The sequence below is a fragment of the Toxotes jaculatrix genome, chromosome 16 (assembly GCF_017976425.1).
Source record: "Toxotes jaculatrix isolate fToxJac2 chromosome 16, fToxJac2.pri, whole genome shotgun sequence".
NCBI classification, from domain to species: Eukaryota; Metazoa; Chordata; class Actinopteri; family Toxotidae; genus Toxotes; species Toxotes jaculatrix.
In genome coordinates, this window is record NC_054409.1 from 11,737,683 (window position 1) to 11,750,016 (window position 12,334).

Consider the following 12,334-nt stretch of genomic DNA (forward strand, 5'->3'; position numbering starts at 1 on the left):
TGATTAATATCACAATATTACAAATTTAGCCATTATTGGTCAGCTTTATATAACTGATCTATATGAGCGTGTACATGTATACGCACGTGCATGCACGACTGAATCGTGCATGCTGTAACTTTCACTGTATACTACAACCAGACTATCCTCGAGGACATACAGACACCTTGTGCATCTTCAGACCTGTCTCTAATATCCACAGGCAAAGCCCAGCTCATCAGGCACAAGAACAAAGCCCCTGCAGCCCACTAACATTTCTCTTATTTACCTTTTTTATTATTATTATTGTTATCACAAAGTAAAACCTTCCAGCTGTGAAGTCAAAGCAGGTTTCACATCATCACATCGTCCTCCTTTGTCCTTTCATATGTGTCAACAAACTGGAGCGACTATTAATCTCGTTATGGCGGAAATAACGTTTGATGAAACAACATGAATATCATATCATATGCCCAGCAGTTGTTTAATTATAACATTCTTTGTCTGGAAGGTTTAACATCACCACAAGCCAACGGGAAAGTCGCTTTACTGCCAGCAGCTGGACAGGAGGAGGAACTGTTGGCTCTTTTCACTGTGCGATGTAACACTGACCTCTAGTGGCCAAACCATGTTTTTATATTATATTATATTATATTATATTACAAGTTTACACGTGATGTGACTGAGGTAGGAGACCTCTTCTGTTCAGCTGTCAAAATAAAAAAATAAAAAATAAAATATTATATTTATTGTAAGTAGAAGAATTTGAAAGTAGCTTATTGAACCTTTTTGTTGAAAAACTGCATCAGAAAGGTTTATTTTTCTGTAAAACATGTCTGGAGGGCATCATTAAGTTCATTAAGGATTTTGGACCCTTTTTTGGATTTGGACTGTGTTACTGTCAACCAATGATAAACTTCTATAGGAAGAAGTGGGGACATTTATTTATAATACTGTATGCAATGTACAATGTATTTTGATACATATAAAAATACTTTGCTTTGAATAATAATTTTGGGCTTATGTTTTGCAACAAAACATTGTATTTACCTATAATTTGAAATACACTACGTTTATTCCTCATTTTAAAAATGCAAAACTTAAACAGCTTAAAATTATATATATATATAAAATTGAGAAATTATCCATATATAGGACTAACGGAGCCATAACAGGGCTTAACAGGAGCCAAAAATGGGGTTTATGTGGGTTTTTTCCATTTATGAATTCAGTGACTTGACTGAACTTGCTCCTGGCTCCACCCTCCATTACTCAGCCCGTCTACTACGTGTTAGGACTGGTGCCTTTAACTTACAAGCATCTCGGCGAGAGGAAAAAAAGCAGGACTTTCCCCCCGGCACTTATCTGGAGGAATAAAGCAGCCCCACAGTCGGTTCGCCAGTTCGTCTACTCGAAACTTTTACCGGCATCTTCTCTTGGAGAGAAAATCGCCCGTCAAGGCCTGTCTCCTCTAGATTTCCCGACTTGGATTAAGTTCTGTATGGAAACAAATGATATTTGAACCCGCAGAGAGGAGCGGAGAGAGAGGAGGTGGGTGTCGGGTACAAGCCTGTGTGTTTCTGTTCTTGTTCTTTTATGCACGGATCTCGGATACAAGCCTGTTTGCTTCTGACATAAGTGGGAAAACATCCCTTTTTTTCTGCTGCCGCTGCGTGATCTAAATCTCATTCAAGTTCCATTAAGATCTTAAAGGTTCAATCCGGGGAAAAATAGCAAGTTCTTGAGGCAACTTTGCAGTGGATTAAAGGACACAGGCACAGAAAAGGACACTAGTAATATTAGTAATCTTAAAATTATGGCGTTGAGAGCCAGAGTGTTGTACGACTTCCACTCTGAAAACCCAGGGGAGATCTCCATAACAGAGAATGAGCTGGTGACTCTGTTCAGCGAGGAGGAGCTGGAGGGCTGGCTGGAGGGGGAGAACAGCAGGGGGGAGGCTGGCCTCTTCCCTGCCTCCTATGTGGAAATCATCAGGGACAAAATCACCTCCAACACTAACAACAACGGCTTCTCCTCACCCAAAACCAAAGCCTTGCCACCGACCCAGACTTCCTTCACATCCTCTGATTCCCCGTCTCAGAGAGGACTTGGGGCCGGTAGTGGTGGTAGTGGTGGAGGCAGCTTCCACACCAGTCAGGGCAGCGATGACGACTGGGACGACGACTGGGATGACAGCTCTCCTGCTACCGATGCGCCTCAGGGTCTTGGTAGCTCGCCCCCTTTGTACCCGGTGACCACCTCCTTGCCTGCACGACGTGGGAACTCCCAACAGCATCAGCAGCAGGCCAAGAGCTCGGCCACGGTGGGGAGGAACCTCAACAGGTTCTCCACCTTTGTCAAGTCCGGAGGGGAGGCCTTCCTGCTCGGGGAGGCCTCTGCTTTTGTGAAGGATGGGGACAGGATATGTGTGGTGATGGGGAAGCATGGGCCAGAGTGGCAAGAGGATCCATACCCATTTACATGTACCATTGATGACCCCACCAAGCAGACCAAGTTCAAAGGCATGAAGAGCTACATGTCCTATGGGCTGACTCCGACGCACACCAATGTACAAGTCAACCGCAGGTACCAGCACTCGTCCTTCTCCTTGTCCTTCTTCTCCTCCTCCTCTTCCCTCTCTAGGGGCTTATTTCCTCACCGGATCCTCCAGCCCCCATACACTTTAAATAAATGTTTCTGTGGTTCTTCCTGTGGCCACAATTATTCCCACAGAATAGCAAAAACAGAGTTGACCGTGGCCTTTTGCCTGCTGCAGTCCTCAGAAATCCCCCCCTTTTTCCTCTCTAAGATTCACTCTGCACCTTTCACATTGTTTCCCTGTCAGTGAATCTGTCATTTCAAACCAACAGTTGCTCACTTAAATTTCAGTTTCCACTTGACCCCACTGAGAAGAAGTTCTGCGTTTGCTTTTCCTCCTTCTTTTTCATGCTTTCTCGCTTCATTTTCCTGCAAATTTACCTCACCTCCTAATCTCCCTAATTCCCACTTACCCAACCCTCTCATCCTCCCACTTGTCCCCTCTTCCTCCATCCCTGCAGGTATAAACACTTCGACTGGCTGTACGCCCGGCTTGTGGAGCGTTTCCCGGTCATCTCGGTTCCCCATCTGCCAGAGAAGCAGGCCACTGGACGTTTCGAGGAAGACTTCATCTCCAAGAGGAGGAAGGGTCTGATCTGGTGGATGAACCACATGACCAGCCACCCTGTGTTGGCGCGTTGTGACGTTTTCCAGCATTTCCTAACATGCGGGGCAGATGAGAAGGCCTGGAAACAGGGCAAGAGGAAGGCAGAGAGGGATGAGCTGGTCGGGGCCAATTTCTTCCTCACGATCAGGTAGGACTGTGGGTTATGTGCTCCAGAGTTTGTGGGTTTTGTGTTGTGTCTGTTTTTATTACAAACTTATAAAAAGCATTGAGTGAACACTGGAAAGCCTTTGACCTGTGATCTTGTATTGTTTTTGACTTGCTTATGTTTAAATAAGCTCAATTTAGCAGATGTGTACAGCTGTGTTTTTTCTACATGGCTCCCACAGCCTATAATGCAACAAGTAAACTGATAGATACCCCATTAACAGCAGAAAATAGACCAGAATACACTGCTGCTACAACAGCTGTACAACAGATAAGACAGCTGCTAAAACTGTCTTATCACTCTTACGGCTCTATTATCATCACACAATATTGCAGACGTTGCAAATGCAAATATACAGTGGATGGACCAAGCAATAAGAACACTAAATAATACGTGCCTTTTTAATTGAAAATGTCAACTCTTGTTACGTGTTGAGTGTTATATTTTTGTTGTTAGTGTGTCAAAGAGGTAAAAATCTAAATTGTGGTGTTGGATTACAACATAGTTTTGCAACGGGTGTATTTGCCCTCTAGCAAGGCCCTGTTTTCCTTGTTTCAGTGTAGCATAACTAAAGGTTTTCATCATTGGGAGTGGCTGAAAATGAAAGAGAGATAACCAGGGCAGAGGAATAATCTGCTCACACGTTTGTGTAATAAAAAAAATAAAAATGCATGAATTAAAAATAAAATCATAATGGACTTTCAAAATAAAGCCACAAGGCCTAAAATGACTGTGTTTTTCTTACATCCCTCCTTCAGCACGCCTGCTGTCCCTCTGGACCTCCAGGAAGTCGAGAGCAAAATCGAAGGTTTCAAAACCTTCACCAAGAAGATGGACGAGAACATCGTCGTCGTGAACACCTCCATCAACGAGTTTGCCCGCAAACAGATGTCAGGATTCAAGAAGGAATACCAGAAAGTGGGACAGTCTTTCAAACTCCTGGCTCAGGCATTCGAGCTGGACCAGCAGGCCTACTCAGTGGGCCTGAACAAGGCCATTTCCTACACTGGTGAGGCCTACGAGGCAATAGGAGAGTATTTTGCTGAGCAGCCACGCCAGGACCTGGATCCCATTTCTGACCTGCTGGACCTCTACAGAGGACACCTGGCCAATTTTCCTGACATCATCCATGTACAGAAAGGTGGGAAAGAGTGTGGTTATATTCATGTGGGATCCAAATTCAGAACAGTGTTCACCATATAGAATACATGTAAAGTAGGTTGCCTGAGTGACAGTGATTATATTTACATGTTAAAACCTAGGGGGAAAAATTTTTGCAGTGTTGTGTGCATGCAATGACAGAAGTATGCGAAAGCAGTTGCACACTGACAAAAACCCTTCAACATGCTTGCAAGAAAGTAATAAGGTGCAGGACCTAGCATTTTCTTCACTTTTCTTCACAGGAGAAGTATGCTAGGGAGGTTAGCTTCAAGTGGAGCTGGCAGGGACAGAGTGATCAGGACTCTTGCTCAGAGATGCCACTGCAGAGTGAAAGGCTGCAGACATGAAGGGTTTGAATCCAGACCTCTCTCTCTCGGTTCCCATGCAGCAGACAGTAATCTTCTCTGAAACAAGAGACACAGATTTATTTATTTAAACTTGCATTAAAAAAATAATTAATGGCGCTTCTAGCAGCCTCCCTGTCTATTAATCATGTCAATATAAAGGCAGACAAAACACAAAAGACCCAGATTCTGACTGTTTCCTAACCAAGGGCAACATCTGTTTTCGTTTACTGAATTGCTGTGTCAATCTGGGTCGAAAACTGAAACCCATGGCCAGTCCATTGTAACACTCTGGGTACTGTGAGAGCCTGTACTCGCTCATTTGAAAACACAAAGAAACACACACTCACACAGACGTGTACAAAGGACTTGCAGTGGAGTTAGCTTGTTAGTTCCCTGCAGGTTGGGAGGAGGGAGTTGCTCCTGGCACACATCGTCCTGACGTTTGCCAAACTTAGAGGCACTGTTTCTATAGTCCGCTGAGGGCTGTTCTCTAGATACAATCACAGCTCCGGACTATGGAAACACAGCCTGAATCCCAATGGGCTCTGTGACTGACAGGACTTCACCTACTTTCTGATTGACAAATAACACATTGTTCTGTTTCCCCCAAAGAGCACAAACTTCTGGCAACACAAACATCTCCCTCACTTCTGTCACACTGAAAGACACTGTTCCTAGTATTTAAATTTCAAATAATAAGCCTAGTTTTAAACTGATTTTTAAACTCATGTAAAACGTGAAATTAATATCAGTGTGTGTCTCTGAGGAACATGATGTCATTGGAAATTTGTGCTGATTTGTATTATTACTGTAATTAAGTGAAACATAATGAAAACTTTATCCAAACCGTTACAAAAGTGACTTATCACAACTTAAACTAAAAATAATTTTACCTTATCTTAACTGAACCCAAACCTAATCAAACAGACCTCAGGGGAATTAGTAACCATTTTACAAGACACGATAGCATCATTTCTGCTTCATAGGATCTCACACAAAGCACTGTCATCATTTTTGGGTAAAGTGTGGTTTTCATTTCAGGAAACCTTAGCTTCCACTGCATTATGAGAAAGCAAATGTAGTTCCTGGTAATATTTTCTTTTTTATTTCAAAAATAGATTTTTTTTATCCCAACTAAAATAAATGGAAAATGTTTGAATCCACCCCAAAAGCTAATCATTTGTTAGCCCAGCTGTCTACCAGATTTCATTGAAATCTGTCAAAAAGTAAATATATTGTAATTAAAATGTGACTGAATGGTTTCAAACACAGTGATAGACAAGTTTATCATTAGTTTCATTGGGCCAGATTTCAGTCCACACTGAGACATGACAGCACAGAATGAGTAATCCATCACTTCTGTCATAGGAATTTCTGCTGAGTAACACCCATGAACACATCCCCACAATGCAGACTCTGCACTGCAGTCATAGTTGTGAAATAACTACCTTTAACAAACGCTGGCCAGTTTAGTCACAGTTTCCATAACAGTTGATTTGGTGAAGGGCCCTCAGTGGGAGAATGCTCAGCTTTTTTCTAACTAAATGAAACTTTGGATTACACTCTTTTGACTTAGCACATCAAAGGAAACTAGACTCCAGAGGTTTTCCATGTTCAAAGACATGGACCTTCATTGTTCTCTCAGCAGCTCTACATTCCACAAATTTCTATCTATATCATACAGTCTCCAAAAACAACCACATTACAAAAGCATGGCAATGCTGCAGTGCATAAAAGCTAGAAAAACAGCTGCTGGGCACTTAGGCCAGCCAGCTTTGTTGACCTAAATGTCCCTGTACAGTATCATCCGTCTTTCCTAGTTCAGTCTGTGAGGTCCAAAGGCTACATCTGATTTGAATGAGCGGAGATTCCTGGGCCTCTTGTACTGTGTTGCCCTGGGACTGCTGGAATGCAAAATGGAGCGGTCTCAGGATTAGTTTCCCCTCCTCCTCTTTTCTTCTCCCTCTTTTCCTCCTTCCTCCTGGTGGTTGAAGAAGGAAGAAGAAGAGGAGGGGAGGGGTGTGTGCGAGTGTGTGTGAGGGGGTTCAGATAGTTACAGAGCTGAACAAGTTTCCCACCAGTCAACGGTACAAGAGTTCAGATTACAGCTCCGTAATCACCTTGGCAGCAAGGAGAGCAAAGTCCAAGTTCATTTCTGTCCTCTAGTGTGCTTATGCCGGTATGGCGTGTGTTTTATCGATGTGTGTGTGAGATGAAGAGAGAAATCTAAAAAAAGAGTAGGTCGACAAGATCAGGCAATCAGCCTGACCACCTGGTGCTATTATAGAGAGCGTCACACTGAGTTCCTCTTCGTCTATTTTTCATCAGTTATGTCTGTCTTAATTGTACTACTTCCCCCTTGAAAGTTTAGTCACACTAAACTAGACATTCTGAGTCACAGCTTGGCATTGGGAAACCTGGAAAAAATATGCAATAAGCAGCTAATTTGTGAAAAAAAAAATATATATATATAATGCAGATTTGAGGTCAGCTGGAGACACTGGATGGAGGTCAAAAATGGTCTGTTCTTGCATCTTTTTAACCATAGGTTTTACTAGCATATCATTTGGTTTAAAACTTAAAAAAACTACATTTTGCCCTTTTCATGTCCCCTTTCCTTTAAATCTCTTTCCAAATCCCTGGCATCACTTGTGGGCTAGCTGCTTGCTTCTGGGACTGAATGCTCTGTCATTGAGGCTTTCTTTCAACAGTGTTTCAAAAAACATAAATGTGTTTGTGCTTGCTGTCCATACTGCACAATAAATTAATAACAGCTGAAGCCCTTTATATTCAATTTTAAACCCTTCATGATTTAAATTATGTTATTTATACACAGAAACGAAAGTGATCTTTTCTCATTTAAATCTCAACTAGAAGTGAAAAGGCTTATTTTCCAGTGTCCTTTAATAGCTGCTAAAAACAGGAATATTATGTAAACAACAATAATAATTTATTTTTTGAATTTTGCCGTCTGTGGCTTGACCAATACAGTTAACTATATGATACTGCAAGGGTTTGATTCATGCCCCCCGTCCTCTTCCAGGTGCGCTGACCAAGGTGAAAGATTGTCCAAAGCAGGAAGGTGAGCTCCACGACCGATGCAACATTATTTCCTGCGCCACGCTGGCGGAGATCCAACACTTCCACCGCACACGTGTACGGGACTTCCGCTCCCAGATGCAGCATCACCTCCGTCAGCAGATCAGCTTCTTCCAGAAGATCACAGCCAAGCTGGAGGACGCTCTTCAGAGATATGATGATGAGCAGTAGGAAAAGAGGGAGAAGTTGCACTAGAAAAGGCCTCAAAGAAGCGGGGGTGGGAGAGAGGCCTGAAGAGGGAGGCAGACAGTGTTGTTTGATGGGTTTGTCCTTTAGTAATGAAGAACATCTTAGACTTATGTTGTCAAGGATCCTGGGCCTGGTACGAGCGTTGGAAGAAATATACTACTCTGTAGAAAAATATAGGCCACTGGACTGTGGAATGACAACTTCTTCTATTATCTGGACAGCTCTGATGAATGTACCAGTCACAGGGATTTTGCTGACGCTAAGGCACGTCTTGCAACTCAGTGGGACTGCGCAGATATTAAAAACAGCTGCTCTCAATATGACGGGGCTGCCTCTCATTTCCCGGTTAAAGGGTCATGTGATCTCTCCATTCCTACCCTTCCTCAATGCTTCATGAAAACCCTCCATCCAGGAACACGGTAACCCAACAGAAATGTACGTAGAGATGAAACTCCCTTAAATCACTTAAACTGGATCTTCTAATGATTGAAAGACTGGACTCAACAAATTGAATCTATCTCTGTATGTCATTGTTTTTACTTGAATTACCTGCTCAGTATTGTTTTGATGGGACTTTACAGTATGCAAGTGACTGTTTGTGAATATGAAAAGAAGCAAAGTGGGCATATTCTACTCCACTAATTCAGTTTATTAGTTGGATTTTTATTACAGCTTGAAATTTGAACTACTTCTGATGTCTAATATCTGTCTGTGAAGATTCTCAGTCGCCCAGGTCATGGTTGTCCAAGACAAGTTGAATCAAGGGCAACTGGACTTGGTTGTAGATACTTGAAGATGTTTCGGTTCTCGTATAAGAGTCTTAATTCTTCAGTTCTAACTGAGTGGTGGGGAGTCCCAGGTGTTACTTGGTTCGTTAGAGGTCCTGGCTGTTGTGAGGACAGTCGTTAGAGTTGTTGGAGTCACCTGAGGCCAACTGTGAATGCTTGTTAAAACTCCTGGGGTGAAAGGACAGAATCTAACATCTTTCACACAACTTGGATGCTGTCACATCTTTACTACATTACAGTTTGGACACCGATGTTGTTCTCCATTTTACTTTGTGCCTTGCCTGACCTCAAAGAATAGTGGACTGAGTTCAGACTGGTTTTATTTTTCTTATTGACTGTCTGCTTATTTTGAGAAGCAGCTCCAGAGGTCTTTTTTTTTTCTTTGGGATGTTTTACTGAAACCATCTGTCTTTCTGCTTTCCCTCAGTCTGGGGAGGTCAGAGGTCAGGCTCAGGGTAAAGACACTTCAGCGCTTTCAGGAATGGAAGCTTTGAACCCATGTTTTCCTGTTTAAAGCCACTCTGTGTTGACTTTCTATGTGATTATAGCACATTTCAAATTCTTCTGAGGACATTTGTTTGTAATAAAAATTAGACAATCACGGTGAAAACAGTGTTTTGCTACTAGCCCATTCATGTCAGTGTTACCAAGGTGGACTGGCGGCAGATATTGTTCTATATTCTACCACCATAAGTGTCCTTTTTTGATATGCCAAAGTCATACATTTTGTTGTCTACATATAGTGGCTTTAAGGTTACTCTATATACTAGCCTGCTACTTCAAAATGTTCTTTTAAACCAATCAATGACCAAATTAAGCTCACAGGACTGTGGGTCACCAGTTGATGATGGTATTTGTGCTGTAAAAGGATACCAGTGTTGTCTGTGGTTTGCAGAATTTATGCAGACAGAAACCTTTTCAGTGAAAGCTGATATTCTGAATACTTTCAACAGAAAACATTCTGTACTGATTTAATGAGCATCATTCACAGAGGAACTCCTTAATATAATCAGCACATCTGCTGATTATATTAAGGAGTTCCTCATATTCTTCCGAAAGAAATAGGAAGAAAATTGAGCATTGATAACTAAAATAATCAACTGAATGCATTGTAATGGTTTACACTGTAAATGTTACAGTATCTAGTGCTTTTTTTCTCTCTCACAGTATTATTTCTAGTGTTTCGCTTCCATGTGTGACTTGACATTTCTTTCCTGGAAATTTACTTTAACCGAATCACCAGCCTGCTTATTTCCACACAGGCTTACTGTTGACTGTTTTCCTGAAATATAACTTATAGTCTCATTTGACTGTTTTGTGTCTTTCATTTTGTCTTTTGATGAATAGTAATATTTTACTTATATTCAAGGATATTCTTTATTTTTTCTTTTTTTTGCTGTCACATGTAAATGCCATAAACACTGTTAACCAAAATCAGAGAAAAGCCACTATCCTGATCTGCTGCTTTTTCTGCTACTAAAACAAACCCACAACATCACAACAACCCCACAAGCTACTAATAATGTTTCTAACTTCTGTTTTTTGTTAATTGTTATGCTGAATAATTAATTAATTGTGCAAGAATAAATCACAAACTTCAAACACAATGATGCATTTAAAAGGTTGTTATTATGTTAGACAATAAAACTCAAAATGTAACATCATAAAGAGCATGACAGTACCAAATGAATGACTTTCCCCCTGCAGTGACATTCTGATAAAGTTTAAGCTCTAGTGTCGATATCTGTCTGCAGTGAAGAAGAGCCTAACATGTTTTATTCACATAAGAATGTCAGGTCATTTTGTAAAATCACTTTCTCCCTTTGTTGCTAAAAAGCCATTCCTCCATCCTTTGTGTATCTATGTACAAATTATTCCAGAAATATGACATATTTATAGTGAAGTTCAGCCAGTATAAAAAAAAATATTTTGTATTCTGTGTGTTGACAGTTTTCCCAAAGAGAAGCGTGTTATCACTTGTTTTTCCTGTGGAGGCAGCAGTGGTCCAGTCCCTGATATCGGACACCAGAGTTCACAGACTGCAGGTCAGGTTACTGTAGCTGCAGGCCCTCCATTATTTAGTCTTGCCTCTTTCTCCTCTGCTCTTTGTTTGCTTTTTTCCCCTTCACTGTGTTTCAGTAACCATTTCAATAGATTATCATTTTCAATTAACCAATTATTTTTATTCTACATTCCAAAAACTGGGTTTTTAAAAGATAGTCTTTCCACTTCTTGGGAAAAAAAACAAACAAAAAAAACTCTTCTGCTATTGTTGTCTCCAAGCACTGTACTTAGGGCATTAAGTAGTAGTAGTACCTCTTGGTCAGGCTGGTCATTCGGGTAATTTGTCAACATCTCTGTTGATTGTTCACTGCATGTTTGTGTTTGAGCTGAACACACAAATGTCTTTAAGAAATATCTTTTATTAAAAAATAAAAATTTTCACAGTGCATGGCAAACAGATAAAAAGGGTCGAAAGTGACAAAGGTGTTTAAGTCGATCCAGAACAGAGAAAGTTACCTATGTCTTTACATCTCACTATAAATTGTTAATACTGTGTAGACTATCAGAAACAATTACATGAGAGCTTGCAGCCTTGAGCTGTAACAGAATCAGATAAAAGAAACAGAAAAAAGTGCAGAATAATGAATGACACCTGTGCATGAGTAAATGTTATAAAAGATAGTTTAGAATAGCTTTGAAGCTTAGAAGTACCTTTAGTCACATGTACAAACAACACTATGATCTACTAGCTGACTTACAGAGGTTTGAAAAAGTAACACAACTCTTTACAGTTAAAAGTCACAATATTGTATGGGATGTCAGCTACACCAGTTACACTACTAATTCACATTTGAGCCAACTCAAAGTGCAATAAACTGCAATAAACCTCAGTCTGTTTCACTTCTTTGTTTCAAAAATATAACGCTATCGTCATGACCACAGATGTTCAAACCAGTGTTCTGGGGAATTGGTACAACACTGTTGGTGACAAAACTTGTATTTTTGCATAAACGAACAAGTTCTCATGTCACGCCATTACAGTAGCTTTGTGCACAAAAAAAATTCTCGAAAGGAAAATGACTAACAGCAGCCTAAGCAGTTATAACTGACTCTGTTTACTCTGTAAAATACCTCATGCCTCCTACGTAGCTGGGTAATGTCTTACAGATGAAATAACAGATTCAGTCAACAGATTGTCACTACAACAAAGATGTGTTCGGTTCAAGTTGGTTCAGTGAAATGGCATCATACATTTTCTACAAAAAGCTGAACAGTTTCTTCAACAAATGTAGTTTTCCTGTTTTCCAAAAAGTTCATAGCAGAGCAGATGTACGTTATGACCACAGATGTCCCCTGGAGAGTAGACATGTGCCATTTATACCCTTTACACCAAAAA

General features: G+C 40.9%; 1 protein-coding gene across 1 annotated transcript; it reads left to right on the top strand.

Moving 5' to 3' along the window:
• Positions 1–1,286: 1,286 nt before the first annotated feature.
• On the top strand, positions 1,287–11,811 carry LOC121195849 (sorting nexin-18-like). Its single transcript, XM_041059535.1, has 4 exons — positions 1,287–2,565; positions 3,039–3,332; positions 4,109–4,491; positions 7,902–11,811. The coding sequence occupies exons 1-4, from the start codon at positions 1,796–1,798 to the stop codon at positions 8,126–8,128; spliced, it is 1,674 nt and encodes a 557-aa protein (XP_040915469.1). The 5' UTR covers positions 1,287–1,795; the 3' UTR covers positions 8,129–11,811.
• The last annotated feature ends 523 nt before the right edge of the window (positions 11,812–12,334 follow it).